Genomic DNA, 21901 nt, shown 5'->3' with positions numbered 1-21901 from the left:
TTTGGTGATGCATCTGAGGTTCCTCCCTGTCCTTTCATGACTATAATGTATTTTTAAGCTGTATTTTGCTTTTAAAAAGTAACCTCTGCTGTTAATTGAGGTGTTCAAGTTTCTCCTGTGCATATATTTGAATGTTATTTATATTTATATTTGAATGTTGTTCTGCCCTGGTCTTTAAAAAAAGCAAAGATATGCCCTTACATGTACATGTAAAATTGTACATGAGAATACACTACAGCGGGGCGCCTGGGTGGCTCAGTGGGTTAAGATGCTGCCTGCGAGGGGGGAAAAAAAAAAAAAAAAAAAGATGCTGCCTGCGGCTCGGGTCATGATCTCAGGGTCCTGGGATCGAATTCCGCATCGGGCTCTCCTCAGCAGGGAGCCTGCTTCCTCCTCTCTCTTTCTCTGCCTTCCTCTCTGCCTACTTGTGATCTATGTCTGTCAAATAAATAAATAAATAAAAATCTTAAAAAAATAAAAGAATACACTACAGCTACACATGTTCACGGAATTGAGTTAGATGCCAGACAAGGCTCTGGCACAGGTGCACATTGTCATCATGTTGGAAATAGTTGTGAAGACAAGTGTAGGCACAACAGTTTGCATCATGGCAGTATCCTATTACTGGTAGTTTTAGGGTTTAAAGTTTTGAGCACTTCTTGTCTGGCTTTAGGATCTATGATAGGAATGAGAACAATGTTTAGATCTTGTTAGTGGTTCAGTTTTCAAAGTTATTTCCCATTCCTTTTAAAATCTTTTGGTTCAGGGGTGCCTGGGTGGTTCAGTGGATTAAAGCCTCTGCCTTCGGCTCAGGTCATGATCCTAGGGTCCTTGGATGGAGCCCCACGTTGGGTTCTCTGCTCAGCGGGGAGCCTGCTTCCCCCTCTCTCTCTGCCTGCCTCTCTGCCTATTTGTGATCTTTCTCTGTCAAATAAATAAATAAAATATTAAAAAATAAAATCTTTTGGTTCAGTTTAATTGAAGAATACTCTGAGACTGCATTTGAGTTGTTTAAATCCAGTTTGTACTACTTAATCTTTGTGAATTAGAATTTTCTTCATACTAGGCAACAAAAGCAAAATAATGAATGCTGGGACTGAAATAAGACTGTGACTGTAATTCATATCCTCTCAATTTCAGGTCTTTATATGTGTAAAAATAGCTATATATTTTCATCAACTTTAAAGTAAATACAGTTGACCCTTGAACAATGTGACGGTTGGGGTTCTGACCCTTTGCTTAGTTGAAAATCAACATGTCACCTTTGACTCCTCTCAAAACCTAACTGCTGTTAAACAGCAGCCTTACTGATAACAAACAGTTGGTTAACACATACTTTTTATGTTGCGTGTATTAAATACTGTATCTTACAATAAAGTAAACTTAGAGAGAGGAGAACGTTACTAAGAAATTCGTAAGGAGGGGCACCTAGGTGGCTCAGTCATTTGGGTGTCTGACTCTTGATCTCAGGGTTGTGAAATTGAGCCCTAAGTCGGAGTCTGCTGGGTGGGAGGCTGATTGGGTTCCCTCTCTCCCCCTTCCCTGCTTGTGAGCTCTTTCTCTCTTTCTGAAAGAAAGAAAAGGAAGGAAGGGAGGGAGAGAGGGAAGGAAAAAAAATCACAAGGAAGAGAAAATATATTTACAGGACTGTACTGTATATATTGGAGGAAAAAATCCCACAATATATGTAGATTCACACAATTCAAAATCCTCTGTTGTTTAGAGGGTCAGCTGTATATTTAAACATAAACTAGTTAATGTTTTAACTGTAGTTTTAACAGTAAACTATTGCTTTTACCCGCTTATGCTTTGAGAATCTGCTGCTTTTTAAACTTTAAAAAGTTGATAACCGTGGAGCTTATAACCATATTGCCTGTGTTATCACATCCTATAAAATGATCACTAAAGTTTCTAATTATTGCCTTGCTGTAAAATATTATAAGCTTCTGAGTCCTCAAAGGGAAATTTAAGTATTCTGTTTGTATTATGTTTAGTATTTTTATTACTTTATTTTTTAAAAGATTTTATTCATTAGAAAGAAGCAGAGAGAGCACAAACAGGGGGAACCACAGGGGGAGAGGGAGAAGCAGACTAGACTCCCTGCTGAGCTTGGAGCCCGATGTGGGCTCCATCCCAAGGCCCAGAGTGGAGATCATGACCTGAGCCAAAGGTAGACACTAACCATCTGAGCCACCTAGGCACCCCCTAATCTTCTAATTTTTTGAATAGGTTTTTTTTTTTTAAAGATTTGATTGATTGATTGATTGATTGATTGATTTGAAACCGAGAGAGTACAAGCAGGGGGAGGGAGAGGGACAAGGACACTACCCCTGCAGGGTTCAATCCCACCACTCTGAGACCATGACCTGAGTCAAAATTAGGAGTTGGACTCGTAATAAACTGAGTTGCCCAAGTGTCCCAGTCCTTTTATTTTTTGAAAATTGATTTTTATTTTATTTTATTTTTTGTTAAAGATTTTACTTATTTATTTGAGAGAGAGCGCATGGGCAGGGGGAGAAGGAGACTTACTGCTGAGCAGGGAGCCTGATGCGGGACTTGATCCCGGTCTCCAGGATCATGACCTGAGCAGAAGGCAGTCACTTTTCCAACTGAGCCACCCAGGCACCCCGAAAATTGATTTTTAATGGAAATATTTCATTCGGTAGAATGCATCATATTCTGATCATTCCATATAAGAAGTATTGCCACCCTATACTGTAGGAGTACTGGTATTTTTTCCCTTTTGTTCATGTTAGATTTGTCAAAACAGTAAGCCAATAAACTAAAACATATACTTCATTTGTGAATTTAAACAAAAATTATGAAATTGTTGATTGTTTCAAAAAATATATTCCAACATTTGTTAACAAAAATGAAGTGTAAGCAACCCTAAAGATAAGCAAGGGGCACCAGGGTGGCTCAGTCAGTTAGGCATCTGACTCTGGTTTTGGCTTAGGTCGGGTCAGGGTCTCGTTATTGTAGGATCAAGCTCCATGTTGGGCTCTCTGCTCAGCACAGAGTCTGCTTCAGATTCTCTCTACCTCTCCCTCCTGGTCACTCTCTCTCTCTCTCAAATAAATAAATAAAATCTTAAAAAAAAAAGATACGGTCATCGAGACTAAAATTGTTGACTTTCCGTAGAACTCATACAAAGTCCTTTTATTGTGCTTATATATCACATTTATTTCACTGAAAGATTTGTTGGTCTTATTCTGTGTATTAGAAAAAGAAACATTGTAGGAGAGAAAGGCAGTGCCACAAATAAGTAAGTTGAGGAAGTTATATACTGAGTAGCTCCTATTTCTTGTATGAGGTTGGAGGTCAACCCAAGGAATACAATTAGATAATTGGGAAATGAGGCAAGGGGACAAGGGACAAGTAAATGATCAGGCAGCAGTGGAATGACAGCCATGCATTAGGACTTGATCCATTCTTTTTTTTTTTTTTTTTTTTTTAAGATTTTTAAAATTTCTTTGATAGAGAGGGAACATAAGCAGGGGGAGTGGGAGCAGGAAAAGCAGGCTTTCTGCTGAGCAGGGAGCTGATGCGGAGCTCAGTCCCAGGACTCTGGGGTCATGACCTGGGCCGAAAGCAGACGCTTTATAAGGACTGAGCCACTCAGGCGCCCCAGGACTTGACCCATTCTGACTCTAAAAATTTAAGTCCATTATTAGCAATATTGTAGATTATTGACAGTCTTCCGGTTTGATGCAGGGTAAAAACTATGATCCATCAACAAATGAAACCTGTATTTAGCAAGGTAATTCTGGAGATGCTTATGATGATGCAGTGTATGATTACCTGATTTTAAAGGATCTTCACTTATTCTTTAGGGCTTGACTTATTATATGATGATCTTCCTTTGGTTGCACTCCCATCTAAATCCTCCACTATACTTCTGATAAATAGGTCTTTTTAAAATATCACTTTCATTAAACTGGCTTTTCTTGCCTTGCATGTCTTTAATAATTTTCTTCTGTCCTGTCTTTTCAGCCATTTCTCTCATTATCTTAATCTCATTTCAGTATTTATAGCTATTAGATGGATTACTTTTGAACCATTTAAAATAGTAATAGTGATTATAAGCATCCTTGTCCTTGTTTTTGACTTCAGTGCAAATATTTGTAGTGTTTTGCCATTAAGTATTCTATTTACTGGTTGAAGGTTTGAGATTTCTTTCATTCATTTATTTTTTTATTTAGGGAGGGAGGGAGGGAGGGGGCAGAGGGAGAGGGAGAGAGTGGGTCTTAAGCAGGTTCCACACCCTTGTGTGAAGCGCGATGGCAGGCAGGCCTCGATCCCTGAGATCCTCACCTGAGCCGAAATAGGAGTCAGAGGCTTAACTGACTGAGCCACCCAGGCACCCCTGAGAGATTTCTTTTAAAAAATAATAATGAGGGGCGCCTGAGTGGCTCAGTGGGTTAAAGCCTCTGCCTTTAGCTCAGGTCATGATCTCAGGGTCCTGGGATCGAGCCCCGCATCGGACTCTCTGCTCAGCAGGGAGCCTGCTTCCCTTCCTCTCTCTCTGTGGGTCGCTCTGCCTACTTGTGATCTCTGTCTGTCAAATAAATAAATAAAATCTTTAAAAAATAATAATAATGAGATATCTTTCTTCAATGTTATGAAGACCTTTCCATTGTTAAGGAATGTTTTAAAGTCAAGAATGTTGAGGGGTGCCTAGGTGGCACAGAAGGTAAGTGCCAGAGTCTTGTTTTTGGCTGGGAACCATGACCTTGGTGTTGTAGGATCAAGCCCCATGTCCAGCTCCCCCCTCAGCACAGAGTTTGCTAAGATTTCTCTCTTCTCCCTGTGCCTGGCCCCCCTGCACTCACTCATTCACTCACTCTCTCTCAAATAAGTAAATCAGTCTTTTTTCTTAAAAACCAAGAATGTTGGGGCGCTTGGGTGGCTCAGCAGGTTAAAGCCTCTGCCTTCAGCTCAGGTCATGATTCCAGGGTCCTGGGATAGAGCCCCACATCGGGCTCTCTGCTCAGTAGGGAGCCTGCTTCCCTTCCTCTCTCTCTGCCTGCCTCTCTGCCTACTTGTGATCTCTGTCAAATAAATATTAAAAAAATAAATAAATAAATAAAAATCAAGAATGTTGAATTATTTGACTAAATATACATTGAGATCTTCATTTTTAACCATTCTCATTCCTTTTTCCCCCGATTCTCCTCCTTATAATGGGTGCTTTATCTTTTTCCTTAAAGTCTCAGCTCACATCTTACCTTTATAAAAAAAATTCTTCATTTACTCTTGTTTATTTCTTTTTTTAACTAGGTTTCACATATTTCGGTAACTTTGGTTTTGTTCCTTAGATTTCTAAATTCCTGGAAGACAAGGCACCATAACCTAATCCTCCCTTTATATTCTGTAGTATGAAGCTGGGAATATAACAGACACTCATCATCCTTTCCCCATCTCTTCCCTTTTTTATTTTTCTTCCTTGTTCTATAGTGAAAATTTGCTTTATATTTTACAAATGTAAATGTTTCAAATTTCCCAATATATGACAGCTATATTGTCTGTCCCTGTTGCAGAACCTGACTTTCTTTATGGGTTTCTTAAGTATGCAAAATAATTTCTCACAGAAATACATTCTAAGTGCATCTCATAGTTAAGTAAAATAAATATCTTTAAAAATTACTGTAAACTTTATATTAAAGCCAGAAAAAAGTGGAGAAAATGTCTTTTTTTTTTAAGCTTTTATTTATTTATTTGACAGAGATCACAAGTAGGCAGAGAGGCAGGCAGAGAGAGGGGAGGAAGCAGGCTCCCTGCCGAGCAGAAAGCCTGATGCGGGGCTCAATCCCAGGACCCTGAGATCAGGACCTGAGCTGAAAGCAGAGGCTTTAACCCATTGAGCCACCCAGGTGCCCCAAGAAAATGTCTTGAAAGTTGTATTGAGGAATTGAGGCAAAATCTCCATCTTTTGTTGACATCACTTTTTTTTTTTTTTTTAAGATTTTATTTATTTATTTGACAAAGAGAGATCACAAGTAGGCAGAGAGGCAGGCAGGTGGGGGGCAGAAGTAGGCTCCCTGCTGAGCAGGGAGCCCCATGAGGGTCTCAATCCCAGGACCTGGAGACCATGACCCGAGCCAAAGGCCGGGGCTTAACCCACTGACCCACCCAGGCGCCCTGACATCACTGACTTTTGATTATAGTAGTGCATGCAGCTTTTCAAATGTCAGTCGGTAATATATGTATCATTAAACAGCATTATCAGTAGTATAGCTTAGTTAGTGTGAAGTCATATCATAATCATACCTTCATTTACCTTAGTTTTCAGTAAGGTTCTTTTTCTTAACAGGTTAAAAGAGTATAAAGAAGAAAACATAAGGGAGAAGATCAAAACTGATCTGTTCAGTAGTGATTTCTGCTTTGTGGTTCCATAACTCAAACATTACTATCTAAATATGAACATGAACAGTTATACATATTTTTGTGGGGTTTTTTTTACCTTAAAAAAAAAAAATCCAGGTGCCTAGGTGGCTCAGTTGGGTTTAGCCTCTGCCTTCAGCTTGGGTCATGATCTCAGGTCCTGGGGTCGAGCCCCGCATCAGGCTCTCTGCACAGCGGGGAGCCTGCTTCCCTCTCTCTCTCTGCCTGCCTCTCTGCCTACTTGTGATCTCTGTCGAATAAATAAAAAAAATCTTAAAAAAAAAAAATCCAACATGGTGCACTTATTTGGTAGATAGTTTTATTGGTCCTGTGGTGTGGAGAAAGAGGGGTGGATGTTACCTCAGACCCAGAGCTCTACTGAAGAGAAATGGTAACTAAAAGGCCAGTATACCAGATACATGTTCTTCTGCTTAATGGTAAAAATGAGGGTCCACTCATACTAACTCACCCACATTGCATTTTCTTTTACTTCATCACGGCCAAGATAAGGTCTCATTGTAACCTCTTGCTGTGCTTGTACTTGTCCCAAGATTGGTAGTTGTTGAATCCTGATCTACTTTACAAAGTAGGTACATTTTTTCAAGTGTGGTAGTGAAGGATGATCATTGTAACTCTTTATTGGGGGCGCATGTGGTTGGATAGGTATAAGACTTACGACCAGTGGGCAATGTAGCATATTTAAGAAGTCATGTTATGGGGCACCTGGGTGGCTCAGTGGGTTAAGCCTCTGCCTTTGGGTCAGGTCATGATCTCAGGGTCCTGGGATTGAGCCCCGCATCGGGCTCTCTGCTCAGCAGGGAACCTGCTCCGTCCTCTCTCTCTCTGCCTACTTATGATCTCTGTCTGTCAAATAGATAAATAAAATCTTAAAAAAAAAAAAAAAAAGTCATGTTACCTGTCTTAGTTGATGTCCTATGGCAGCAGTTTATGGAAAGACCCTCAGTAGTGTCTTTGCTTGAAATGAACTTTATTCATATCTTCCCCTAGGACTTTGTAGTTCATCTTGATATTTGTCTGTAATGGTGAGGGTCATTTGGTGCAGGGCACTAAAGGTGACAGTGTCCTCGTGGTGCTGTGAACTGGCATTCTTGATCCTGACTGGTCGTCTCTATTATCTTAACAGTGTGCCCTCATAACCCTGGAGACATCCCAGATTTATTGGGCCACTGCAACCTTTTAGAACAAAGAGCATTAACTCCATTGCTTTCCTAGTTCCTGAATATGTGAACTCAGCCTTTTCAGTGTGTCTGTTTTGATGGGCTTGGTAAGAAACATCTTACTCATTTTGTCAGCTTTTGATTTACCCTTGTTTCTCCTCATAGAAACAATGGATTTACAGTAAAATACTTAGAGAATTCATGGAACATTTTTTTCATCCATAGAATGCTAGAGTACAGGGTTTGGAAAAACACTGTTACTGTCACATTGGCTTCATAAGACTCAAGTTTGATTCCTAGCTTCATTGCTTGCTAGCCAGAAGGCCAGTTAAATTCACTGAGCCTCTTTTTCTTTATCTGTGAAAAACAGCTTCCATCTCAGTCTCTTCTAATGCATTCTCTGGAATTCCCTCTGCTCTGATTTAAATTTTTAGGAGATACTGGGGTCCCTGAAGTATTTTGCTTTTATTGTTGGTGCTATCCACTCTTTCTAGAGTTGATACTATTTAGCAGTTCACAGCATTTGGAGTAATTTTTTTTTTTTTTAAAGATTTTATTTGAAAGAGAGAGAGAAAGAGAACACAAGCAGGGAGGAAGAGTAGAGGAAGAGGGAGAAGCAGACTCCCCACTGAACAGGGAGCTGATCCTGGATCATGACCTGAGCTGAAGGCAGATGCTTAACCGACTCGCAGACTGAGCCACCCAGGCGCCCCACATTTGGAGTAACTTTTAAAACTCTTACCTCCTTTATGAGGGTTGGCGTAGTAGTGGGGTGTTAGAAATGATATTACAGCTACAAAAATTATCCTGAGGGATAAATGAACAATGAAGAGAATGTAGGAAGTCAGCTAAAATGCTTAAAAATCTAACCCTGGCATTTGAATAAATGGAGTCGTTTAGAAGGCAAACACAGATCTTACTGTTGATCGTTTCAAAGGATAACAGTATTTCCGTATGTAAGCCTAAGCTCTGTGTAGCCAATTCTGTTTGTTCATGGGTAAAAGTCCTTCATCTCAGTTCTTTCTCTTCTAGCCATTTTCTTTGCTTTGTATATAGGGTTACTAGTTTGGTTCTACTCAGCATGATGTTATACTTATGTAGGAATTTTGCTTTGATTCCAGTAATTGGTTGCTTTTTTTCATCTCCTGAGACTTAACAGATTAATTTAAATCATATGTGTGAAGTTTCTTGGAGAGATGATTATAAACTTGTGCCTAGATGTCCACTTGCTTCAGAAGAGATTAAGTCTTCCATTCTTAATAAAACTGATGAAAATTGGGGTGCTTGGGTGGCTCAGTGGGTTAAGCCTCTGCCTTCAGCTCAGGTCATGATCTCAGGGTCCTGGGATCGAGCCCCACACTGGGCCCTCTGCTCAGTGGGGAGCCTGCTTCCCCTCTGCCACCTCTCTCTACCTGCCTCTCTGCCTACTTGTTATCTGTCAAATAAATAAATAAATAAAATCTTAAAAAAAAAACCTGATGAAAATTAACTCTAGATTAACAACTGAAATTAGTAGCTAACTCTAGAAGCACTGTTAGACTCTTAGATCCAAGAGATTCTTCAGTCTTAACGTACTCTTACTTTGATAGTGGTACACCTTCCCTTGGTAGAGGTTCCACATCACTGGACTCAGTTATCCTTAATGGCATTAGACTCATTTAAAAACTTAAGTTCTAATTTGTTTTCTGTATTTTTGTATATGTATCTTGCTCTTTGGTTGTTCTGTGTTATTATTAATGCCATGTGGTATCTCTTTTATTTATTTATTTATTTATTTATTTATTTATTTATTTATTTTTAGACTTGTTTGACAGACATAGAACACAAGAAGGCAGAGAGGCAGGCAGAGAGAGAAGGGGAAGCAGGCTCTCTGCTGAACAGAGAGTCTGATGCGGGGCTTGATCCCAGGACCGTGGGATCATGACCCAAGCCGAAGGCAGAGGCTTTAACCCACTGAGCCACCCAAGCGCCCCATGGTATCTCTTTTAAAACTTTCATATATCATAGTGTTTACCAAGCATATATCCTCATATAAAAAAAGAGAGTACATCCCTGATACTCTCAGAACTCGTTGCTGTTCCCCAACCCCAGTGATTTACAGTGCTCACTTGAAATCTTACTGTGGAATGGACTACCGAGGCCACTTGAGGTTCTGAAACTGTGCTTGCTAAAGTTGACAGGTATCTCTTAGTGCCAGGTTGCTTGGGCACTTTTTAGACTTACTTTGACCTCTCTTTTGTGTTGTCACTGCTGTCCATCTCCATTGCCTTGCTGACCTCTCTCTTGATTGTCTTACTTCTTTTTATTTTTACTTTTTAAGATTTATTTAGAGAGATTGCATGTGCATGAGTGCGGGGAGTGGTAGAGGGAGACAGAAAACGAGAGAGAATCTCCAGCAGACTACCTGTTGAGGGCGGAGAGCCTGACGTGGGCTTGATCTCAGGACTTTGAGCTCATGACCTGAGCTGAAGCCTGGGAGTTGGACACTTAACTGACTGAGCCACCCAGGCGCCCCTGTCTTTGTTCTTAAATATTGGTATATGTCAAGGTTCCATCAGTTACGTTCTGGTCTCCTTTTTTTTTGCCCTCATTATATACCTTCTTCTGAATTGTCTTTCATCACTTATGTGGTTTGAATCGCTACTCCCTGATTGCTAATTTTCCCAAATGCTTTTCTTACGTCAAGTCTCTCTCTCAAGCCCTGACCTGCATATCTAATTACCACTTACATCGTGTATCTTTTTTTTTTTTAAGATTTTATTTATTTATTTGACAGAGACCACAGGTAGGCAGAGAGAGAGAGAAGAGGAAGCAGGCTCCCTGCTGAGCAGAGAGCCCGATGCAGGGATCATGACCTGAGCTGAAGGCAGAGGCTTAACCACACTGAGCCACCCAGGCGCCCCTATCATGTATCTTTACTTAAATATCTTATAGCTACTTAAAGTCAGAAGGTTTAAAATTGAACTTACTGTATTCTACCTCTCTTTCTTCTTCCTCTTTTTTCCCTGTGTTTTCTATCCAAGTGAATGGTACTAAACTCACTAGAAACTTGGGAATTAACTGTGTTGTCCCATCTCTTACATCTAGTCAGTTACTAAAACAAAAGTCTAGTGGTTAAAAGTGTGAATCATTTTTGGCTTTAAGGATTTTGGTGTAGGTGTAGGGCTTTTTAAAGAGCAGTGTAAGTCCTTTTTCTTTTTCTTCTTTTTTTTTTTTTAAAGAGTTACTTACGTATTTTAGAGAGCGTGTGTACACAGGGGCTGGAGATGCAGAGGGAAAGGGAGAGAGTCTTAAGCGGACTCCACACTGAGCACAGAGTTTAATGCAGGGCTTGATCTCATGACCCTGAGATCACAACCTGAGCTGAAACCAAGAGTTGGACGCTTAACTGACAGTGCCACCCAGGCGCCCCATTATAAGTCCATTTTTAAAACATATGAAGAAAATGCAGTATATGGGAATATATAAAAATGGAACTTCTCTGATTAAAGGGAGGTGCAGAGTTCCACTTGTTTAGCCAGTTTCTTCCCCATCCACTCAGTAAATGTTTTTTGGAATTATTACCATAGATTATTTCACTACTTACTAGTTTTATTGCCTCAATGAATTAGTCTGCCAATATATAATGTGGGGGTAATATACTTTTTTACCTACTTTAGCAGGATTGTTTTAGGATCAAAAGAGACAATGAATGTTGTTTTTTTTAAATTGGATTTAACATTTTATAAAATGTATAAATGTGACATACAACTATAATGAGGTGCTGCTTTATGCACATTTGTAATCAGCTACATCTTTCTTTCTTTCTTTCTTTCTTTCTTTCTTTCTTTCTTTCTTTCTTTCTTTCTTTCTTTCATCTATTCATTGCTTTTGCCACACAACATCTTTTTAAATTGCAGATGTCAAGGAGCGCCTGGGTAGCTCAATCTGTTGAGCATCTGTCCCTTTATTTCAACTCAGGTTATGAGTCTGTGGGTCATGAGATTGAGACCTGTGTTGGGCTTCACACTCAGCATGAATCTGCTTGAGGTTCTTGCCCTCTGGCCCTCCCTCTGCTCATGTATGCTCTGTCTCAAAAAAGTAAATAAATCTTTTTTTTTTAGATTTTATTTATTTACTTGACAGAGATCACAAGTAGGCAGAGAGGCAGGCAGAGAGAGAGAGAGGAGGAAGCAGACTACCCGCTGAGTAGAGAGCCTGATTCGGGGCTTGATCCCAGGACACTGGGATTATGACCTGAGCTAAAGACAGAGGCTTTAACCCACTGAGCCACCCAGGTGCCCCAAAAGTAAATAAATCTTTTTTTTTTTTTTTTTAAAGATACTATTTATTTACTTGACAGACAGAGATCACAAGTAGGCAGAGAGGCAAGCAGAGAGAGAGGAAGGGAAGCAGGCTTCCTGATGAGCAGAGAGCCCGACGCGGGACTCGATCCCAGGACCCTGAGATCATGACCCCAGCCAAAGGCAGCAGCTAAACCCACTGAGCCACCCAGGTGCCCCCAAAAGTAAATAAATCTAAAAAAAAAAAAACAAACATAAAATGCAGATGTTGGGTTAAGTTACATAGGATATAGAAATACTGCAGATGTTTTAAAAATTTAACATCTAGGGGTGCCTGGGTGTCTCAGTCATGAAGCATTTGCCTTTGGCTTAGGTCATGATCCCAGGCATTGGCATCAAGCCCAACATCAGGCTCCCTGCTCAGTGGGAAGCCTACTTCTCCCTCTCCTACTCCCCCTGCTTGTGTTCCCTCTCTTGCTGTCTCTCTCTGTCAAATAAATAAAGAAAATCTAAAAAAATAATAATAATAACTTCTAGTCCACATTTTATAAAAGTTACATAAGCAGAATCAAAGGATAAAAACAGGTTTGTTTTTTTAAGTCAGTAAATGCTAATCCAGTGTTTGAAAAGTAAAGATGGTAAAGAGATAACATTCATAACTATTGATAGGAATATAAACTGGTACAACTCTGGGGAGCAATTTTTCAGTAGCTATCAAAATGTCCTAAAAATGTATATAATTTTTGCCTTTGTTCAGGCTTCCATAATAAAATACTGTAAACTGGGTGGCTTATAAACCACAGAGATTTATTTCTTAGGGTTCTAGAGGCTGGGAGTCCAAGATCAAAGCACTAACAGATGCAGTATCTGGTGGTGCTTACCTCCTAGTTCACAGTCTCTTTTTTTAAGTGCATTAATCCCATTCGTGAGGGCTCTGCCCTCAAGACCTAATAAGCACCTCCGAAGGCCCCTTCTCCAGATACTGTCATATTAGGTTTCAGTGTAAGAATTGGTGGGGGGAGGAGGATGACACACATAAACATTCAATCTTTAGCACCTTTTGACTGTAATGTAAAGATGTGAGAAAGACTTCATATTGAATGTTTATTTGCAACATTATTTAAAATTAGAAACAACCTGTAAGTCCAACAGTAGGTAATTGCTTAAATAAAATTTGGTACATCTATGTCATAGAATATTGTGTTTGAAATATTAATAACTATAATGTAGATTAATATTTACTGACAAGGGAAGAGTTTCATGACATGGTGAACAAGACTAACAGATTAAGTTACTTGATTAAAAGCCATACGGGAAGGTTCCTGGGTGTCTCAGTTGGTTGGGCAGTTGCCCTTGGCTCAGGTCATAATCCCAGTGGTTCTGGGATTGAGCCCCAGGCTCCTTGCTCTCCAGCGGGAAATCCGGTTCTTCCTCTCCTTCTGTCCCTCCCCCTTCTTATGCTCTGTCTCTCAAATAAGTAAATAAAGTCTTTTTTTTTTTTTTTTTAAATGAGCTATACATAATGCATCCACAGTGATGTGAATTTATTGGCAAAGAACATGGTATGAGACAACCAGACTGAAGGGTTGGCAGTGATAATCTGAAAATGTTGGGACTTTTTTTTTTTTTTTTTAAATAAGGAAAAGGAATAGTTGGTTTCCATTTTCCCCCTTTACTATTCTTTCCTGGAAAAGTACCATCATTTATTAATCTCTACAAAAAATAAGTCCATTAAGATCATAATTTTTATAACTTGCACCCATATTACATATATATGTGTGTATTATTTATTATGTGAGCTTCAGAGTTGCAAGCTGTGTGCTGTGTCTTCAGACAAAGTTTCAGGCATTACGGCTTAACCCTGAGGTGAGATTGGAGCTAGGTAGGAACTTTAAATATTTACAAGTACTATATATGATTTGTTTACCCTTGACATTTTTTAAGAACAAAATAAAGTTAAGAAATAGATATGTTTTTTAACTTCTTTATTTCCCTTATTATTTGGGATAGTCTAACCAAGGGAAATTTACTTTTGTTGAAGGTGTGTAACACAGGCTTTGACAACACAGTATTTGATGAACTATTTTAAGAGATCCATTGCCTTCCTATTTTGTATTGTTTTGGAAGGCCCAAGTAGAACTACTTGGAAATTAAGACGAAGTAGATTTCAGCTCCATGTACAGAAGATACTTCTTATGAAGCAAGTTATCCATTAGTAGAACAGGCCAAAAGGTACAGGCTGTGTAATATGAGCAGCACACAGACACAGACTCAATAATAGTAAGAATTTATCTTTCCTCAGCCCCCATGTTCTTGAATGTGATGTGCTTGACCCTGTCTTCTACTAGTTATTATGCTTTAATCTTTGGTATGCTAATAATTACCTGAAATATGAAGTGTTTGTAATTTCCTATTATCTTTCTCCACTGTTTTACTTTTAACATGCCATTAAATTAAAACTTTATTCCACCAATTCTACAATACTATTAGAGTGTTTTTATTTCCTAAAGCGTTAGGTGGGCAGTGGCTTTGATATGGTGGTCATAGGAAAATTGTCTGTGGTAGTAAAAAGCATATGTCTGTAATGGAATAGAATTGTTTTTTTAAAGGTAGATTTATGTCTGCTGGTAAAGAATGATGGCTAAAATTGAGTTTATGTGACTGTGTAAGAAATAAATATTGATTATCTCTAGAAAACTATGCAGGAATGTGTGTGTATAGATTGTCTCTGAATATACAAAACACTCATTAAGTGGTTACCCCAGTAATGGAATATTGGGGTCAGAAGTAAAAAGGATATTTTATTGTATATTTATATATTTAAATTTTGTTTAACCTTGCATATATGTTAACTTTAAAATTATTTAAATTACAGTGTGGGTTTTGTTTTTTTTTTTAAGATTTTATTTATTTATTTGACAGACAGAGATCACAAGTAGGCAGAGAAGCAGGCAAAGAGAGCTGGGGAAACAGGCTCCCTGTAGAGCAGAGAGCCCGATGCGGGGCTCGATCCTAGGACCCTGGGACCATGACCTGAGCCAAAGGCAGATGCTTAACGACTGAGCGACCCAGGCGCCCCAGATTTTCTAATTCTAAATGAATGTCTCATTCTGTGATTCTGTGATACTATACTAAGTTTAGAGCTTGTGCCCTTTTATTCACCCATTTTAACGGTTAAAATTTTCTCTGATATTAAATAGTTATTAATTATAACTTATCAGAACAATTTTCTATGCAAAACTAAATTTCATTTGCTAGTCCTTGAGCATCTGCTAGCGTAACAGTTAGTAAAGGAAGGCTGAATGTAAACATGAACAAAATTGATTACTGTCACATATTGATAGCTGTTCTATAAGCTATATCTTGACTCAGGAGTCTCTGCATCTTGCAAGCAATACATTAGAAACATAACTAAAAGCTCAAGAATAATGTTTTAATATTTTGGATGTACTGTGACAGAATGAAATGTGTTAGAGGCTTTTGTTCCTTATTTTGTGAAATACTTGTATGATTTGGAAGGGAATACTTTTAAGAGTGTCTTAAGATTTATGAGATTTTAAAGAAAATATTTAACATAGAAATCAGATTTTGTGGGGCGCCTGGGTAGCTCAGTCGGTTGAGCATCTGACTCTTGATTTTCCTCATGTCATGATCTCAGGGTTGCAGAATCGAGCCCCACGTAGAGCTGCATGCCCACTCTGTGCAAGTCTGCTTGTCCCTCTCCTTTCCCCTCTACCTCTCCACCTGCTTGCACATGCTTGCTCTCTCTCTTAAATAAATGAATAAATAAAATCTTATTTAAAAATCAGGTTTTGGGGTGCCTGGGTGGCTCAGTGGTTTAACCCATGATTCCAGGGTCCTGGGATGGAGCCCCACATTGGCTCTCCACTCAGCAGGGAGCCTGCTTCCCTGCCCCCACCCCCGCCTCCACCTGCCTCTCTCCCTACTTGTGATCTCTGTCTGTCAAATAAATAAATAAAATCTTAAAAAAAAAAAATCAGGTTTTGTTAGAAGTCATTTGAATTTGTTTTCTTTCAGAAATCGAGCTATAGCAGATTATCTTCGTTCAAATGGCTACGAAGAGGCATATTCAGTTTTTAAAAAGGAAGCTGAATTAGATATGGTATGTTTCCCTTTTTACAATTATTCATGATATAGTTAATAAGTGGATTTTACTCCAGTATCAGTATGGAACAATCATGTCATTTATTCACAAATGGTACCACTTGTTACATGGTTCACTTTGGCCCTAGATTTTCATCTCCCCTTTTTTTGTATAATCAGATATTTAGTAACATTTGCGCTAAGGAGAATGGTCTGTATACCTTGAAAAATGTAGTTGAGCCATTTTTAAAAAGATTTTCATTTTTTTCTCTAGAATGAAGAATTAGATAAGAAATATGCTGGTCTTTTGGAAAAAAAATGGACATCCGTTATTAGATTACAAAAGAAGGTATCTATATCTTCTTTCTTTAAAGTCACTTGTATTCAGTGTTCTTATATAAACTTTCTGAAAATATTAACATCAGTTACTCTGCATTAATTAATAATTATATTTACTCTTGAAAGGCAAGTAAAAATCATTTTTATGCATTTAAAAAAAACTTTGACCTAGATAGGTCTTTGCTGATACATGCTCACTTACGCAACCCAGGTGTTGGCTCCAGTGAATCTACATAACCCTGACTTGAAAGAATTGATACTGAAAGAACTCATTTGTGCATTTAAATTGGAAGAAAGCATGTAGCCAGTATGATGGGGAAGAAGCACTAAAGTGTGTACTTAGGGAAGTCATTTTCATCTCTGAAGTTTTACTTTTATCTGTAAAGTGAAGGCAGCAAATAATACTCTGGTCCTAAAATTTATACTTTCAGTAGGCGAAGTTAGTATAAATAAATAACGTTCTCATAACATGAGTTAATCCATAAAAAGCTCTTAGAAAAGTTACCTAGCACGTACATGCTCAATAAATGTCAGCTTTTATTTCACTGCTTTTCCTCTAATTGGTAGATAAAAATTGAAATTTTATTTTTAGTTAAGTAAGTTTCGGTTTTGTCACAGTAATGAAATTTTGAGGAGTATGTAGATCATTTTCAATTAAATTTGATGAATGCTTTGTAAATTATTGAAATTTTTTCAAGTATCCTGCATAAACATACAAACTAAAGGCAATTTTTAAAAACATCAAATAATATTATTTTTATTGGAATCTATCTGTATATAACTGTTCCTTCTCAAGGTTATGGAATTAGAATCAAAACTAAATGAAGCAAAAGAAGAATTTACGTCGGGTGGACCCCTTGGTCAGAAACGAGACCCAAAAGAATGGATTCCCCGTCCACCAGAAAAGTACGCATTGAGTGGTCATAGGAGTCCAGTCACTCGAGTAATTTTCCATCCTGTGTTCAGTGTTATGGTCTCTGCTTCAGAGGATGCTACAATTAAGGTAATTTTTTCAAAATTAAAGATGGACAATAAGGTAACTATTAAAAGCAGATTAAAGTTAATTGAGTAAAAGAGGTAAAGAGATCCTGAAAATGAAGACCTGTGCAAGATAGGAAAGACAGGAGCTTGGAGCTCCTGAGAGGCAAGCTGCCAGATAAGTTTACTGATGAATTTGAGAAAATTGGGTGTCACTGATTTAGTGTTGAGCCATAGGTCATGTAGTACTTGAATAACATTTTGTTCTTGGAATGAAAACATGAGTGTACCTTGCTTTTAAGCAGAGATGATAGATGAAAATATAAGATTACAATATTCATACTTCAGGGGGTGAATATATTTTGCAAAAGAATTCAGTAGGGGACTTAACTTGAATTGGACTCTCCTTAATGTATTTTAAATACTGCCTTTGATTCCAAACAGTAGTTCTCTCCGGGGTTGTGGTGATACAAAAGGTTTTCACTTTATAAGTTACATATTTCTCTCATTTTTATATTTTTTACAATTAGTATACACATTCTGATGTTTCATCTTTTAATCCAGAAAAAAAGTTATTTTTATAATTCCATTTGATCCAGACACACTACAGTAACAGTTGTATAAACTACCTGCAGAAAGATAAGTAAAATATAATTAAAAGGTTTAGGTAGGTTTTTCTCCTCTAAGGCTTTTTCCAGATTAAGTTCTAGATTTTTAAGTTTCATTTATAGAGGTATAATTAAGAAAACATAAGTAGATTGTTAAGATGGTATATATCATCTAACAGCAGTCCAGTGTAAAATACCATAATGACTTAATTGTGACTCTACTTAAAGTAATTTGTTCAAATTAAACATTGTTTTATATGTTCCGTACATGGTTTCTTTCTTTAGTTTCTAAACCAGTGGCTTCCTTACATCCCATGGACTGGTCATCCATGGGGTGGGCAGCAGAGTTACTGGAAGAGAGTCTTAAATCATATGTGTACCATGTAGTCTGAAATGATTACATACCTAATACATTAACTGTTGCTGTTTTTTAAGAATATGGAGACATGTATTTAAATTACTGATTTTATGATAGTCTTGTGTACTGTGAAACTGTACTGGTATCATGAGGCGTAAGGATGAATAGGTTAAAAACCTGGTCTTAATTATTGATTTTGCAGCAGTGATAAAAAAGCATAAACAAAACTATCAATGTGCCATCTTAAACTATACTTACTGAGTAAACTTTAAAATATTACAAATTGGAGCACCTTGGCTGGCTTACTTGGTAGAGCATGCAACTCTTGATCTCAGGGTGGTGAATTCACGCCCCATGTTGGGGCTTCAATTATTAAAAAAATAAAAGGTTAAAATTAGAAGTTTTAAAATTTCTATGTATAATGATCATGCCATATATCTCAGCAACTACTTAATAGTTCTCCCTTCCATTTACTCTTTATTTAATATGTGTTCACGTGGTTGTTTCATTAATGAAAAACATTTGTGTTTAGTTTTTATTCTTTTTTAATTAAATTATTTTAGAAATAGGTTCCTTTGTTTCTGATTAATCACTTTTAATGATTTTAAGCCAGTTGTTTAGTTTACATGTGGAGGATTTATAGGATAGTTAATGCTCTTGGTTCAAGTCCTGACCCCATCACCCAAAATTAATGTGATCATGGGCAGATTAACTTTTTGTTTTTCTCTTTCCTCAGATGTAAAATGAAGATAATTAATACTAACCTCTTAGGGCTTTTGGTAGGATTAAATGAGTTAATATGTGGAAACTACTTAAAACAGTACTGGCCAGATACTAAAGGAGTACTTACTTGGTGCCAGCAGTGTTTCAGTATGGTGAACAAATTTTCTTCCTTTGGATTTCTTTTTTTTTCTTTTTTTTTTAAGATTTTATTTATTTGACAGAGATCACAAGTAGGCAGAGAGGCAGGCAGAGACAGAGAGAGGAGGACCCGGCTGAGCAGAGAGCCCGATGGGGGGCTCGATCCCAGGACCCTGAGATCATGACCTGAGCCGAAGACAGGCTTTAACCCACTGAGCCACCCTGGCGCCCCCCTTTGGACTTTTTATACCATTTCCAGTCATCTACTATCATAAATAATGTTCTGTTTAGTCTTCCACATAAAGCTTTGTTTCCCATTAAATTACTTCTGTGTATATTTTTTAGAATGAGAAGAATGGTTTTCTACTCTCCTTCCATACTTTTAATGTTCAGTTTCAGTAAAACCTAGGTGATGACTAAATGAGGATTGTGATAGAGCTACTTTTCCCAAAACTCAAAGGATTAATATAAACAGAATTTTTTGTAATTTTTTGACTGTCTTGGACAAAGTGCTTGATATGTTTAAGGCTCAGTTTTCTCATTTGTTGGGAAGACAGTTCTTTGGCTTAAAATTATATACAACATATAGCAGTATAGTGCCTGGCAGGTTTAGGTAGATGGTAAGGGCTCAGTAAAATGTAGTTAATGTTACAATTATTGATAACAGAAATTTTTATTATTTCCCTTGTGCATCTGATAAATACAACAGATAGAATAATTCATTTATATCATCAACCTTTAAACTTTAATTAATAATTTAGGGAAAATATAGGATGGCTCTGTGAAATAGTTCATAACAGTATTTTGAATTGTGCATCATTTAAATTTTTGAAAAATTTTCCCTTTTTTTTCCTTAAAGAATTTAAGATTTTATTTTTTAAGTAGTCTCCAAACCCATAACCCCAAGATTCAAGAGTCACACATTCCACCAACTTAGCCAGCCAGGCATCCCTTGGAATGTTATTCCGATTGTCATGTAGAACTATTCTTAAGTATTTTAAAAAATGAACAGGAGGGCGCCTGGGTGGCTCAGTGGGTTAAAGCCTCTGCTTTCAGCTCAGGTCATGGTCTCGGGGTCCTGGGAGCCTGCTTCCCTCTCTCCCTCTCTCTCTCTCTCTCTCTCTCTCTCTCTCTCTCTCTGCCTGCCTCTCTGCCTGCTTGTGATCTGTCAAATAAATAAATCTTTTTAAAAAAATGAACAGGAAATAAAACTGAAAAATAAATTCAGCTAATGAAGCAGATGAAGGAGTGCCAACCTTTTAAAAAAAAATTTTTTTTAAGATTTTATTTATTTGACAGAGATTACAGGTAGGCAGAGAGGCAGGCAGATCATGACCTAAGCCGAAGGCAGAGGCTTTAACCCACTGAGCCACCCAGGCGCCCCTTAAAAAATTTTTTTCAAGATTTATTTATTTGACCGAGAAAGAGAGCAGAAGTAGGGGGAATGGAGTAGGAGAGGGGGAAGCAGGCTCCCCACTGAGCAGGGAGAATGACTTGAGGAATGTGACCTAAGCTAAAGGCAAACACTTAACTGACTGAACCACCCAGGCACCTCAGGACTGCCAACTTTTTATAAGAGTTCAAAACAAATATGAAAAACTAATCATGTCAGTAGAAAATTGAGCTGTGGGACGTGAACAGACAATTCATAGGAGAAGAAAAAAATGGCTAACCAAAGGAGCAGAAGTTTTGGGTTTGCTACTAATAGTAGAAAAATGCATATTAATATGACAATATACCTCAAATCTGTCAGTATATTTTACTTTTTAGATGTGAATTCCCAGTGGTGATAAGAATTTAATGAAGCAGGCATTCTCATTGCATTTCATAAAATCTTATGAGAAAACAATTCAGCAGAATATATAAAGGGCTTAAAGTCTGTATTTTTTGACCCAAAATGATTTTTCACTATCTGACCTAATATTGCAAAATGAGAAGAGATATTTTTTAATATTCAAAGATTTTCGTTTATATAATTTTTCTATAATAATGCAGAATTTTAGAGGTACCTGGGTGGCTTGGTCAAGTTGTCTGACTTTTGATTTTTGGCTAAGATAATCATGATCTCAGTGTTGTAAGATTGAGGCCCCTCTTGGGCTCTGTGCTAGGCATGGAGCCTGCTTAAGATTATCTCTCACTCTGCCCTTCTGCTCTCTGCCAAAAAATTAGCTAACAGTAGGAATTCCTTAAAAAAAAAAAAAAAAGATGTTTACCCTAAAAAGGCAGGGGGGTGGGGTGCGCAGCACGTTGTTGGCTCAGTGGGTGCAGCATACAATATTTGAGCCCCCCGTTGGGTGTAGAGATTACTTAAAAATAAAATCTTAAAAAAAAAAAAAAAAGTTTGCCAAATCTCGAATGGCATGGAAAAAATACTTGTGGTAAAAAGCAAAGAAAAAATGAGCATTTATTTTTATAATCATACAAAAGGTAAATATCAAAAGAATAATAAAATTAATTCTTGTTCTTGATACTTACAGACATTAAAATGCTTTGTTCACCATTTATGAAGAGACAGTTCATTTTCTGGGTGTATTTTAGAGAAAATGCTATAGTGTTCTTTGATAAATGCATGGAAAGTTAACTGGAACTGAACTGCAAGATGATACCTTATTTGTAATATGTAAAATATTCATCTGAACTCTTGGTATCATTAGATACTAAATGGGACAGAAATCTTACAAAAAGGAAAACTACTGACCAGTATTATTCATGAACACATATGCAAAATCCTTAACAAATTGTAAGCAAATTAAATCCAGCAATTTATGAAAAGGTTAATTAATACGACCCAAGTGGGATTTATCCCAG

The 21901-nt window shown here is 37.7% G+C and overlaps 1 protein-coding gene across 1 annotated transcript in view; it reads left to right on the top strand.

Moving 5' to 3' along the window:
- PAFAH1B1 (platelet activating factor acetylhydrolase 1b regulatory subunit 1) overlaps positions 1–21901 on the top strand; it is a 91351-nt gene that overhangs the window by 50935 nt on the left and 18515 nt on the right. The window contains exons 3-5 of the mRNA XM_032846725.1: positions 15884–15968; positions 16224–16298; positions 17085–17291. Coding sequence (XP_032702616.1) covers positions 15884–15968; positions 16224–16298; positions 17085–17291 — 367 coding nt within the window. The remainder of the gene's footprint in view (positions 1–15883; positions 15969–16223; positions 16299–17084; positions 17292–21901) is intronic.

This window comes from Lontra canadensis, unplaced genomic scaffold (genome assembly GCF_010015895.1).
Source record: "Lontra canadensis isolate GAN:19392208 unplaced genomic scaffold, GSC_riverotter_1.0 scaffold180, whole genome shotgun sequence".
Classification (NCBI taxonomy): Eukaryota; Metazoa; Chordata; class Mammalia; order Carnivora; family Mustelidae; genus Lontra; species Lontra canadensis.
This window is presented reverse-complemented; position numbering and strand designations above follow the sequence as displayed.